The following is a 12,521-nucleotide window of genomic DNA, read 5'->3' as shown; positions in this document are numbered from 1 at the left end:
TTTCCTCCAGATAAGTATTTTAGTTAATGAGAACAAGAATGTTGAAGGCAGAAAGAAAAGATACCTTTTTCTAAGACCACAGGTCGCCCAGTGATGCCTTGAGAGTGGAAGTTTAATTGAGTATAACCATCTTCATCCAAATTTTCTACCCCAGAATGGTATTCCATTGTTCTACTGAGTTCCTGAATTGACACAGCATTTGAGAACTCTTCCCTCTCTTTTTTTTAAGACAACTGCCTGTGGACAAAAGAGGATGTATGAGTCAAATCATGTGGAGTAGTCATTTACTGAGTTTTAACAGGTTGAGCTTAAGTAAGCAGTCCAATCAGATATAGCCAAAGGCAGGAAATGAAAACTATGCTATAAGTTCCCATTTGTATCTTTAGATCCTGTTTCTAAGACGGATGATTCTTAAGAAAATTGTAAGACAGCACAACACATAAATCTTTGTTTCAGACCAAACATAAGAAAAATGAAGCATGAATTCACACATGCATTAATTTATTCATGTACTCATTCATTCACCAAACATTTATCAAAAGCCCATCCTTTCAACTGGCAGGAGCCGGTGATATAAGGATAACATATCTATAAAGAATCTCATTGCCTAAGAGAGGAAACCTACAGATAGGTATTGAAGGATGCTATAAGGAGACATTGTAACAACAGAGAGGAGAAACAAATCTCTTTAGGATTTGCCAGGGATTGATAATTCAAAGTAGTAATTACTTATTGAACAATTACTATGAGCCAGATAGTACACATTGCACATGTTTTTTTCATTCAGTCTCAATTTTCCAACAAGTCTAATGGTATATATATATTTTTATTTTCAAATGAAGAAAATAAGATGTAGAAATTTTAGTCCCTTACCCAGTGTTGAGACACTAATAAAAATATTGAAGCAAAGAATCAAACCAAGGCATATTCTGGCTGCAAAATACGTGATCTTTTCATACATTCATATAACAAATACATACCCCCCCTCCTTTATCTGCGGTTTTGCTTTCCATGATTTCAGTTATCCCCAGGCAACTGCTGTCAGGAAGCTGATGATCCTCCTGATGTATTGTCAGAAAGTCGAATAGTAGCCTAACCCTATGTCACAAGGCCTATTTCATAGGTATGTATGTATAGAAAAAGAAAAGAAAACAAAACAGTATATATAAGGTTCAGTACTATCTGTGGACAGGCATCCACTGGGATCTTGGAAGATAACTCCCAAAGACAAAAAGAAACTAGTGTGTCAGCTTATGAAGAATTCTGGGACAGAAATACTATGCAAAATAACCAAATTAATTGATAGGGAAAACATCATTACTGGAAACTAGAAAGGTACCCAACCCACTTACAAGACTATAAAGCAAGCAGAATGAAGGAGGTATCTGAAATGAAGCCAGACACTTATTAAAGCAACAAGGACAGATTTCAACCAGTGATAATGTTACAATAGAAAAGTATTTCATGATAGCGTTACAGGTACCATCATGAAATACTATTATAATAGAAAAGAGAGACCACTTCCCCAAAACAAAATACTAAAAACTTTTAAAAGGTATGGTAAGGGAAAGACACTGAGTGGTATTAAGGGGTGTTAATCCATGTGAAGATTTGTTAGTTTGTACTTATCTAGGAGAGAAATAAATTTCTCCTGTCTTTATGACCGCGGCAATGACCATGGCAGAGGTGTATATTGAAACAAGGAGATGCCCCACTGAAGTTAGAGCCTCATCCCCTCACAGGGACTGGGATAGTGAGAGTTATCTCAACTTCCTGAATGTTTGCATTTCAGAGATATGGCTCTGAGGTTCTTGAAGAAATAGTTTCAGGTGGTAGATTTACTTTTCAAAGGTCAGAGAAAGGGCTTATAATTGCAAGTTTTCTAAGGTAACTGCTCTTGGAGGGGATTTAGAGACCTGTCTAGCACCAAGTTTTGATTGGAATAAACAGTAAATTTTCCTGGCAGCACTGAGCTTTCTCAGGCAGGCAAATTTCACAGAGTTCAATATCATTCTAGGGACACTAAAGTGCTAGAAGCCATGGTAGATGATGTCATCTCTTTGTGCAGAAGTTTGGATGGAGATGTTATAGACCAAGAGCTCTGCAGTTCTTACTAACACATACCAAAATAAAAAGGTTCAATGGAGAGTAAATGAGTTTCTCCCCCTTACTTAGGCCTGTCACGAAAGTTTTGCTAACTTTTTATAAACATATTGCAAAGTAGTCACGTGGATTGTAATCTCAATTGTCCATCAGCCTCTTGGTTCTCTAATGAAGTTTTTGGAAAACTAGGGATTTTTCACAGATTACATATCTGGTTTAAGGAAGAAAGGTCAGCCTACTAACAGAACAGTAATGAGGTGAGCACCTTCCAGGCAGTAAGAAGAAGCTGGCTTTATAGTGTCAATCCAGGCCCCCCACTGGGAGAATTATGTGTAACAAGTTTTATTTTCTATGCACCTCTTCCTTTATTTAATCACAATTGTACAAAAAGAATTGGCTCACTATGTTGTCAAAGAGATGTTCAATAAATACAAACTTTAGTCTTCTCTTTTTTTTCTGGGATTAAAACAATTGAAGAGTAATTACACAAATCATTGATGAACTAGAAAAAAAAATCAGTATTTCAAGGGACAGGAGGCAGTGGGGAGAGCAATCTATACATTCAGAAAAATACCTGTTGTTAAATATTAATGTAAGAAAAAGGTGGAAAACAAATCAATCTAACCCAAACAAACAAATAACAGCAAAAACAAAAAACAACAAATATCTAATTCATATTGTCAGTGAAATTAAATTTGATGAAAAATTGCATTGATACAGCAAGTTTTTCTTGAAAGAAAAATGAAGAATCTGGGCAGCCCTGGTGGTGCGGCGGTTTAGCGCCGCCTGCCGCCTGGGGTGCAATCCTGGAGACCCTGGATGGAGTCCCACGTCCGGCTTCCTGTATGGAGTCTGCTCCTCCCTCTGCCTGTGTCTCTGTCCCCCTCTCTCTCTGTCTCTATGAATAAATAAAAAATCTTTTTAAAAAAAAAGGAAAAAAAGAAAAATGAAGAATCTGAAAAGAATTCTTAAAAATGAAAAACATTTTATAAACTAAAATTATAATTAGTTGAATCAAGAGTCAGATTAAATGTTACATCAATAAGGCACCACATTCAGAATAGCTGAATCAGCCTGGTCATGTTTTCATTTCTACATATATTTAGCTGTTGTCAAAAGTAGTGTTTGATCCCAGAATTAAAGCTCAAAAACAATATCTTTCCTAAACAAATATCTATTTTGTTAGGTTTACTAGAATGACTGTTAAACCAGCAAAATGAAACACAGGAGAGCCTGAGACATATGTTTAGTGTGACTTTTTGGAAAATTTATATAAATAAGTGAATAAAAATAGACATAAATAGATGAATAAATGAATTAAACAGAAAACAAGATTATTAAAAACAAATTAGCATTCACTTAAAACTGTTGTAGAAAAAAAATATTGTCTTTAGGAAATAACAGTATCTCAAAGTACCTTCCCCATAATGTTCAAAATGTAAAAAAAAAAAAAAAAAAAAAAATTCCTCAAATTTCATCTCTAATTTGAATGCTAACTTGGGTCTCCTTCTTCCTACCCTCTTTTCCTCCCTCTTTCTATCCTTCTGCCACTCCCTCCCTTTCTATCCATTAAGCAATTAAACATCTATTAAACATTTACCATATTCTCAGAAGCCTAGATACAAAGAAGCATGAGACCCAATCCCATTCTACTCAATTTCACATTATATTTGGAGAACAAGGAGACAAAAAATTACTTAAATTGTTTAATTACCTCTGGCTTGGGTGGACCATAAAAATTCCTTTGCTTTATTCACACTACTCTTTCCAGTTTTAATGCTTATTATAAGTGAGGTACAAAGCTCTCCTTACAATCAGTAAATCTTTCAGGTTAAAATGTGCCTTCAACTCTTTTTCCCAATCCACTTTCTCTTTTCTGAATCTATGCTCTCGCTACCCTTCTGCTCCAGTAGCTTCATGGTTTCAGTATATATACATCACTCTCTTATGACACATGTATTTGAAATGTCCAATTTCCCTAAGAAAGAGATGAATTTATGTGTCATTTTCTTATTGTTAGATCCTTGTAAGTGTTTTCCTCACTAATTCTTGAGTTCTTGAGCAGCAGTGTACCTAACATATTTAAGACCCAGACTGTTATTTTTGTTTTGTTTTATTTTTGTTTTTTACTTTCCTCTCCTTTACACAACAAAGTAGTTTTCAGCAATAATTATGAAATAGAATGAATGAAAAAAAAAAAAAGAAATAGAATGAATGATAATAAAGGTCAGAAAACAAATGTACATAGTGAATATTTTTTGTTGATAGTTGGATATAAAATAGAGGTGCCTGAGTGGCTCAGTCGTTAGATGACTTAGTTTCCACTCAGATCATGATCTCATGGTCATGTAATAAAGCCCAGTGTGAGGCTCCACCTTTGCATGGAGTCTGCTTGGGATTCTCTGCCTCTACCCCTCCTCCAGTTTGTGTGCATGCTCTTTCTCTTTCTCAAATAAATTAAATTAAATCTAATCTTCTTTTAAAAAGTTGTATATAAAATAATGTCAAAAGAAATTAAAATGTGTGTATAAATATGTATAGTAAAGTAAAAATAAATATTGTACAAACCACTCTTAAATCAATGGATAAAATCTTATCAATTATGTTAATGCCTTTTTTGAAAGGGAGGGGAATTTATACCTATATATAGGTATGTCACAGTAATAAATAATATTACAATTTCTGTTTGAGCTCCTTAACCTTTTCCAAATTTGTTAATGATATTGTCAAAATTAATCTTTTTTACAAGTTTGTGTTAAGTATTGACTATGTATCCAGACACACCAATTCATCTTTGCTCAAAATTGATTTAAGATAATTTTTTCTTCACTTAATTTTTAAAATTCTTTAACCGAAGCCACAGATATGTAAAGAGAAAAAGACTTATACATAGTATATATGTGGCAAAGATTTACAAAAATCCTATTTCACAGTGATTCCAGAAATTACAATATTGTCCATGTCCTTATTTTCTCAGGATCAATTTTAGTAATTTTCAGATTTCTCTGCAGTTGAAATATTGTATAAGGACAAATAAAAATTGCAAACTGTCACATAGAATGAAGAGAAAGTAGCTCAAATTTTGTCTTTTTGATTTGATAATCACTGTGCAATGCTATCGATATTGATTTCAAATCTACACTTTAAACACAGAAATTACTCATTCTATAATGCAAGCAATGCAAACCAAGTGGTACTGAGTGAATTTCAGTAATTCCAAACCATTCCAAATTGTTCCACAACAACTAGGAGTTCTGTGAATGAACTTCCATGTAGAATACAGTACTTACAAAAGGAAAAAAGACATAAACCTGATAATTTGAAGAACATATAGATATATTGATATACACAGAGATAACTCCATCCTCATTATTCATGGATTCCAGGATTGCAAATTTGCTTAAGTGCTAAAATTTAATCATAATCCCAAATCAATCAGGGCTCTTTCATGATCATTCACAGGCATGCGCAGAACGGTGAAAAGTTGGAGACCCACTGTCAGAAAGGAAGATCTTCTTCCTGCCTAAGGTTCTTCTAGCTGGACTTAGAATCAAACTGACAGGAGATGAACTAACAGGAGGAAATCAAATGTAATAGGTGTACAGAGGGGACAGGAGATTCTAAAGGAGACAACAAGAAGCTGATGTGGGATGGTGAGGGAGACCGGTCCTAGGACACCAAGGGAAGGAAGGGCTTTAGCAGGAAGGGGAAAGGAGATGTTTGGGAAAACAAGGTTGCCTTATTAAGTAGATAAATTCCTTTAGTAAAGGGAGCGTTGGTCTCTGTTAATACTCCCCTGCCTGTGGCAGGCTCTCCTTTCCAATGTAAATTTAAACAGCTGTGGGAGAGGCAGAGTTTTTCCTGAGTCTGCTGGGCTTTGATGACTTTTAATTGGGAATAATCTCTATGCCAGAGTGGTCAATCCGAGAGTAACTTACTCTGGCCCCTACAACCTAACATGCCTGATTTCAGAGGAGTTTGAACAAAGTGACACTGCCCTCTTGTTCCAGCTCTCCTAACTGAAGAAGAAATGTCCTTTTCACTGTCTTTGTAGTGCTTTTTGTTTGTGTGTGTGTGTGCTTTGACTTTTTGTTGGTTACTTCACTGCCTAAAATGCCCTCAAGCATAGTGCTGAAGTACAGTCTGGTGTTCCTAAGCTCAAGAAGATTGATGTGCCTTACAAAGAAAATATGTTTATTAGGTAAGCTTTATTCAGGCATGAGTTATAGTGCTGTTGTCTGAGATCAATGTTAATGAATCAACATATATTTGCTAATGGGCATTGAAACAGAAACATATATAAAACAAGGTTATGTAATAATCTGTTGACAGAAATTGTTGTGATCAGACATTACAGAAACCTAACCCTGTAGTTCCCACAGAAGCAATAATTATTTGGTGTTCTCTGACACTTCACAGACTGTAACTACCATGAATAACAAGAATTTATTGTATAGAGAAATGGATAAACAGAGTTCTAAAACTAAATAATAACCATAAAAATTTAAAACTAAACAAAAAAAATCACAAAAGATATTTTCCGGGAATATTTTATCATTGGCATTGTTAAGGATTATGGGTGATAATAAAAAGTAGACTGACTCTTAATAAATTTTGTTATATTTTTAATTTTCTGCAGATAGTTCGCTACTCCCCACATCACCTGCTTGGCTATATTTTCCGGCCCTGTGAGGATCTAAATAATCAGATGCCAGACTATCTTTCTAGTTTTATTTCCTAACCATCTCCCTGTCTCTGTTCAGGTCCTTAAACACTGGCCTTCTCTTTTATCACGCAAATACACCAATTTGCTTCTGTCTGAGAGACTTTGCACTTACACTTTGACTACATGCTTTTCTTTCAGAACTCTGTATGAGAGACTTTTCTGGATAATCAGTTCTCTGTTCAAACATCATTCTCTCTGGGCAGTCTTTCCGGGTTGATTCTAGTCCAGCTACTTCTACCCAGGCAGAAGTAGTGTTGTGCCCAAGATTACGTACCTGAGAAACCACCAAGGAACCGACACCGATGCAAACACACGAGGGTTTATTTACAAGTTCAAGCTTGGGTCCAAGTATACCCGACACAGCAGAGCAGGGACTTGGACCCCGAGATAGGTTCCAGCTTAGTTTTATGGGCTGGTCTAGGGGACCTCCAGAAGGGGTGGAGGAATTTCTCAAGTTCTGTTTACATGCTGATATGGGGCTTTCAAGGGCATTGAGCCCTGTTCTCATTCTAATATGGGGCTTAACTGAAGTTAGGTAAAGTTCAGCTCCTATTCACAGGGGCCTGGGATGACTGTACTTGTGCTAACACTGAACTTAAGGTGGAATGGCCTTAATTTTCTCGGCCTCCACAGTAGAATACAACTAGGGTGCTTTAAATTATTCTGAATTACATCATATAGGTTTTTTTGTTTTTTTGTTTTTTTAATTTTTTGTTTTTATCTTCAAAGTGATAAAGTTTTGGAATATAGGTGAGGTCCAGAGCCAACGACCAAGAAGAATTCTTGAGACATCTTTGGTGCAAGATGATTTTATTAAAGCACAAGGATTGGACCCATGGACAGGAAGAGCTGCTGCCCCGGGCCTGTGAGGGGTGGCTCATTATATACCTGGGAGTTGGGAGGGGTTTGAGGATAGCATACTCTCTAAGGGATTTTGGAAGCCAGGTTTGCAGGACCTTGAGGGGGCTAGCTATTGATGGGAAAAGGGCACTTACTACTGTCTAATAAAACTTGAGTCATGAGACCCTTCAGATGTATATCAGTGGGCCTTGTGCTTGGGGGATGATTGCCAGCACATATCTTGGGGAGGGGGAAGTGGGGGTTTCAGAGATAAAGGAAATTTCTAAAGGAATTTTTATATGTTAAAAAGTAGACTCACAGGGGCCTAGGGGTCAGGCTAAGATTGCCTTCTGCCCTTAGCAAAGTATGAACATCAAGGCAGTTGAGTCTGTAGAAGAATGTCCCTCTGCTTGTTTCAATGACTTGTCAATATGCTTTGTCCTCAGCTAGTCCTCTGTTCCCTCATCAAAAGCACTTCACACTATTTGAATATCACTCATCTTTATAATTAGACTCCTCCTGTTCACGTTTGTAAGCTCCATGAGTTCAGAATTTTGTTTGTCTTGTTCATTGAAACAGTTCAAAAACTTACACTAGCTTCTTCTTTTTTTCCTTTCACTAGGTTCTGATTCATTGCATGTTACCAATAAATATATTTAGGTCAATGTATAAATTACTTAAAAACTTTTAAAAGTAATAATATATTTGTAAAATGTATATATGCACCTTCACATGTAGCCTAAAATTATCCAAATCTATTGTCCAGCTTGTTTATAAATTCCAAAAATACAAGAATTCTGTCTTTATAGGCATTCTTTGTCCAATGTCTAGTATGGTGTTTCCAGAGTTATGTCTAATTAAGGGGAAAAAAGAAAACAAGCAATTATATACCTTCTGAAAGAACCCAAGTATTGGCAATCCTAATTTCTAGTCCCAAATCACGACCAAGTTGTCTTTAAATTTTCCGTGGAGAACAAAGGAAAACAAAGGACAGTTGGTGTCATTTTCAAGTGGGAGACATTTTTTGTATGTTTATTTGTTTATTTTCATTAGGTTACTGATGGGGGAACAGAGGACTAGCTGAGGACAAAGCATATTGACAAGTCCTTGAAACAGGCAGAGTGATATTCCTCTATGGACTCAACTGCCTCAATGTTCATACTTTGCTAAGGGCAGAAGGCAATCTTAGCCCAACCCCAGGACCCTGTAAGTCTACTTTTTAACATAAAAATTCCTTTAGAAATTTCCTTTATCTCTGAACCCGCCCCCCCCAAGATACATGCTGGCAATCATCCCCCCATGTACATGGCCCACTGATATACATCTGAAGGCTCTCATGACTCAGGTTTTATTAGACGGTAATAAGTGACCTTTTCCCATCATGGTGCCTGGCTGCTCCTGTTCTGTCACTGATTGACTTTAGATATGTCGTTTAATTTTTTTTCCTGCTTATTTCCTCACCAGTAATATGGGGATGATGGGTCTTAAATCTCTGTTGGGAACCTTGGATGGCGAATGAGAGCGGTATAGGATAACTAAAAATTAAAAGCAGATTTCCTGGGGTGTGTGATCTGAGTAGTCAGTGTAAATTAAAAACATTTAGCAAAATTAGGCCGGAAAGAACGAGGTGATGGTGCCATCTGCTGGTTTCAATAGGAATTTCAAGACAAGTTAGAGAAAGTTAATCTATTTTATTCACTCATGAGTAAAACTGAAGAATTTCTGCAGGCTTTACTTGATTCATAATAAAAATACGACTTTCATTCTGCTTAAAGGCATATATATTATTGCCATATATGTTTATTTAATTTTTGAAAAAGATTTATTTATTTTTTAGAGAGTAAGCAGAGAGCACAAGTTGAGGGGGAGGGCAGAGATAGACAATATTCAAGTGGACTCCCAGCTGAGCACGGAGCCCAGCTCTCATGACCCATGAGATCATGACCTGAGCTGAAACAGAGTGGGACATTTAACTAACTGAGCCACCCAGACACCACTAAATTTTAATTTTTGGCCATCATAAGTTTCCAGAGGGCAGGGACCTTGTCTTGCTCACTACTAATTCCCAAAGTCCAAAGTTGTACTCGCACATGTTAAATAAATGAATAAAATTTTATACATGTAGTTATTTTTTACTTAATTGTTGACTTTCTTCCTCCACACTAGATTGTAAGCATCATGAAAATAGGCTCTGTGTATATCCATTAGTATTTATGCTGTTAGTATTAAGGAAAGAAGGCACTCAAGAGAGATGTTGAATGAATGAATAACCAAAAAAAGAAAAAAAGAAAAAAGTAATGAGAAGAAGATTTAAACCACATTTCTCTGTGAAAGTAAATTAGAATAACTTGGAGAAAACAAAATATCCCAATACTGTTATTTTGGTAATTAAGTTACTGAAATATATAATTAGCTATTTTAAAATTATATATTAAGTAGGTATCCTACATTATTTCCAAAATGTAATACACATGCTTAATATTATGGTCATATTTTTTAAAAATACTCATTTAAATTTTTTTGTTAAAGTTCAAGATTTGTTATAAAGAAATAAAAGACTTGGTCCTATATATCTCAGAAAAAAGAGCTTAGCAAAGGCAGATCATTTGACATTTATGAAAATATCCAGGTAGATTTCTGCAATCAGTCTTAAAGGCTGCTTTACTGAACTTAAATAATTTATACTACTATTGGATTGTCTACTCTCTAATGGTAGAGTTATATATTATCTGACAGCTGTGCTCTTAATGGAATAAAAGAACCAGGGAAGAGTTGAAGCATGTAACTATTCACTGACATATAACATGGACCATTAAGTTTAAATATGTTCTAACCAAGAGCCAATTTAATAATTTAGATTTTCTTATGGTCCAGGTACAAGCCAAATGGCTAATACTTCTACTTAGAATTCTGAGTTTCCCAACTGTGCAAATGCTCAGAACCACTTATTTCTCTCTCATTTAAAAAATTTGCTCCCAGGAAACTAGTGGTCCATCAATTTTCTGGTCCATGGAATCCTTGACAGGTTAATACCATGCATACTTTGAGGATGAGAATAAATGGTCATGGAGAGGCAGAGGTTGGAAGTAAATGTAGGTGCAAAGAAAGCACATATGAAGATTGGACATTTAAAATTTGCTCATTTTACTTGCGAAAATGTAAAAACTTAAATGATACATTTAGGAAAGCATGCAGACTCTGCTCATGTTTCCAAACCAGCACAGCTTAACTGAAATATTCTAAGGTAACCCAGTATTTGAAATAATATTCACTTAAATACCATCTATTCTCATACTGATCCAAATGCCTTGCAGAGCCCTTCTCTCAGAAGAATCTCTACAAAGTAGAAATGAAGAAACTTTGAACGGTAATTTTTGTTATGGATAAGAAAACAAGTGCCAAGTCAGGGTACATTCCACAGCAACTATTTCAACAACAACAAAAAGTTCTAAATAATACTTACAAACACATTAAATGTAGGTTAAGAAAGTCTTGTTATTTGGCCAATTTGTTGTAATAGGTTGAGACCTACTCTTAAAACAGAAACACTTGTAGGACTTTATAAAGACAGGAAGAAAATGAACTAATACTATAAATAGCTAACATTTATTGATCTCTTAACAAATCTTAGGCACTGTATGAAGAATTGTATAAACATTATCCCATTAAATTATCTATCTATGAGCTACTAGATGTGATATGAGGATCTATGAGTTACTAGCATGATTCATATCTTTCTATAAAGAAAATCAAGGTAATAAGATATCCAATTAAAGAGTTCAATTAAGGAAATCAAGATAATAAGATATTAAAAACTTGCTTTTGACAACAGAGATAGTAATAGACTAGGATTTGACCTTAGGTAGTCCAATTTCAGGGGCCTTGTGCACTTTTTTGATGAGAAATAAACATGGCATAAATAATAAGTTATTTACATTAGGATTCAGCAAACTTTTTTGCAAAGAACGAGAGTAAATATTAGACTCTAAATCACTTACAGGGGGATCCCTGGGTGGCTCAGCGGTTTGGCGCCTGCCTTTGGGCCAGGGAGCGATCCTGGAGTCCGAGGATCGAGTCCCGTGTTGGGCTCCCGGCATGGAGCCTGCTTCTCCCTTCTGTGTCTCTGCCTCTCTCTCTCTCTCTCTCTGTCTATCATGGATAAAAATAAATAAATAAATCTTTAAATCACTTACGGTCTCTGCTGCATATTTTTTTAAGTAAAGTTTTAAAAATGTAAAAACCAGCCTTTGCTTTCAGGTTATACATAAATAGGCTACAGACCAAAAGCTGTAGTGGTTTAACAATAACTTTATTGTTTAAATTGATTTAAACAATAACTAGGATAAGAATGTGTTTTTGATGACTGGGATCAAGAAACAGTAATGTAAACTAAGTAAAAGAGAGAGATCCCCAAAATTGATAAGATTAGGTCAATTGCCTCTAAATCTAAGGTTCAGGAAAACAAACCACCGATGCCTGTAAGAACTAGAGACAGAAATAGCAAGTGTGACTGGACGGTGACTCATAGGCACTGTCGGCTTGGCATACAGGGACAGCTCTGTCATCAGCTTTGAAAAGGAAACTGCTAGAAACAGAGGCAAGAAATTCATGTTCTGGTCTTGAACTAGAATTTTTTTTTTCCAGAGATCCATTCAGCTCAACCTATTTTTGTTCAGAGATATCAGTAGCTCCAACAGAAGGAAAAACATAAGTACTTAATTATGAAACCCACCTTTATCCTGAAACAAACAGAGGCACCTAGGGGGCTTAGTTGGTTAAGTGTCTGACTTTGGCTCAGGTCATAATATCAGGGTCCTGGGATGGAGCCCTGAGTCTGGCTCCCAGCTCAATG

At 35.8% G+C, this 12,521-nt stretch overlaps 1 protein-coding gene across 4 annotated transcripts in view; it reads right to left on the bottom strand.

Annotated features, from left to right (window-relative positions):
• CLEC7A (C-type lectin domain containing 7A) overlaps positions 1–11,809 on the bottom strand; it is a 32,623-nt gene extending 20,814 nt beyond the window's left edge. For 3 of the 4 annotated variants that reach the window (XM_077871100.1, XM_077871102.1, XM_077871103.1), the window contains exons 1-2: positions 7,104–7,195; positions 65–237 (exon numbers count right to left, since the gene is read on the bottom strand). In XM_077871100.1, coding sequence (XP_077727226.1) covers positions 65–167 — 103 coding nt within the window. In that variant the 5' untranslated portion in view covers positions 168–237; positions 7,104–7,195. Of the gene's footprint in view, positions 1–64; positions 238–7,103; positions 7,196–11,667 lie in introns of those variants that run through there. The other variant, XM_077871101.1, reaches the window with a different exon arrangement.
• Between the last annotated feature and the right edge of the window lie 712 nt (positions 11,810–12,521).

Source organism: Canis aureus, chromosome 25 (genome assembly GCF_053574225.1).
Source record: "Canis aureus isolate CA01 chromosome 25, VMU_Caureus_v.1.0, whole genome shotgun sequence".
In the NCBI taxonomy this organism is placed as follows: domain Eukaryota; kingdom Metazoa; phylum Chordata; class Mammalia; order Carnivora; family Canidae; genus Canis; species Canis aureus.
This window is presented reverse-complemented; position numbering and strand designations above follow the sequence as displayed.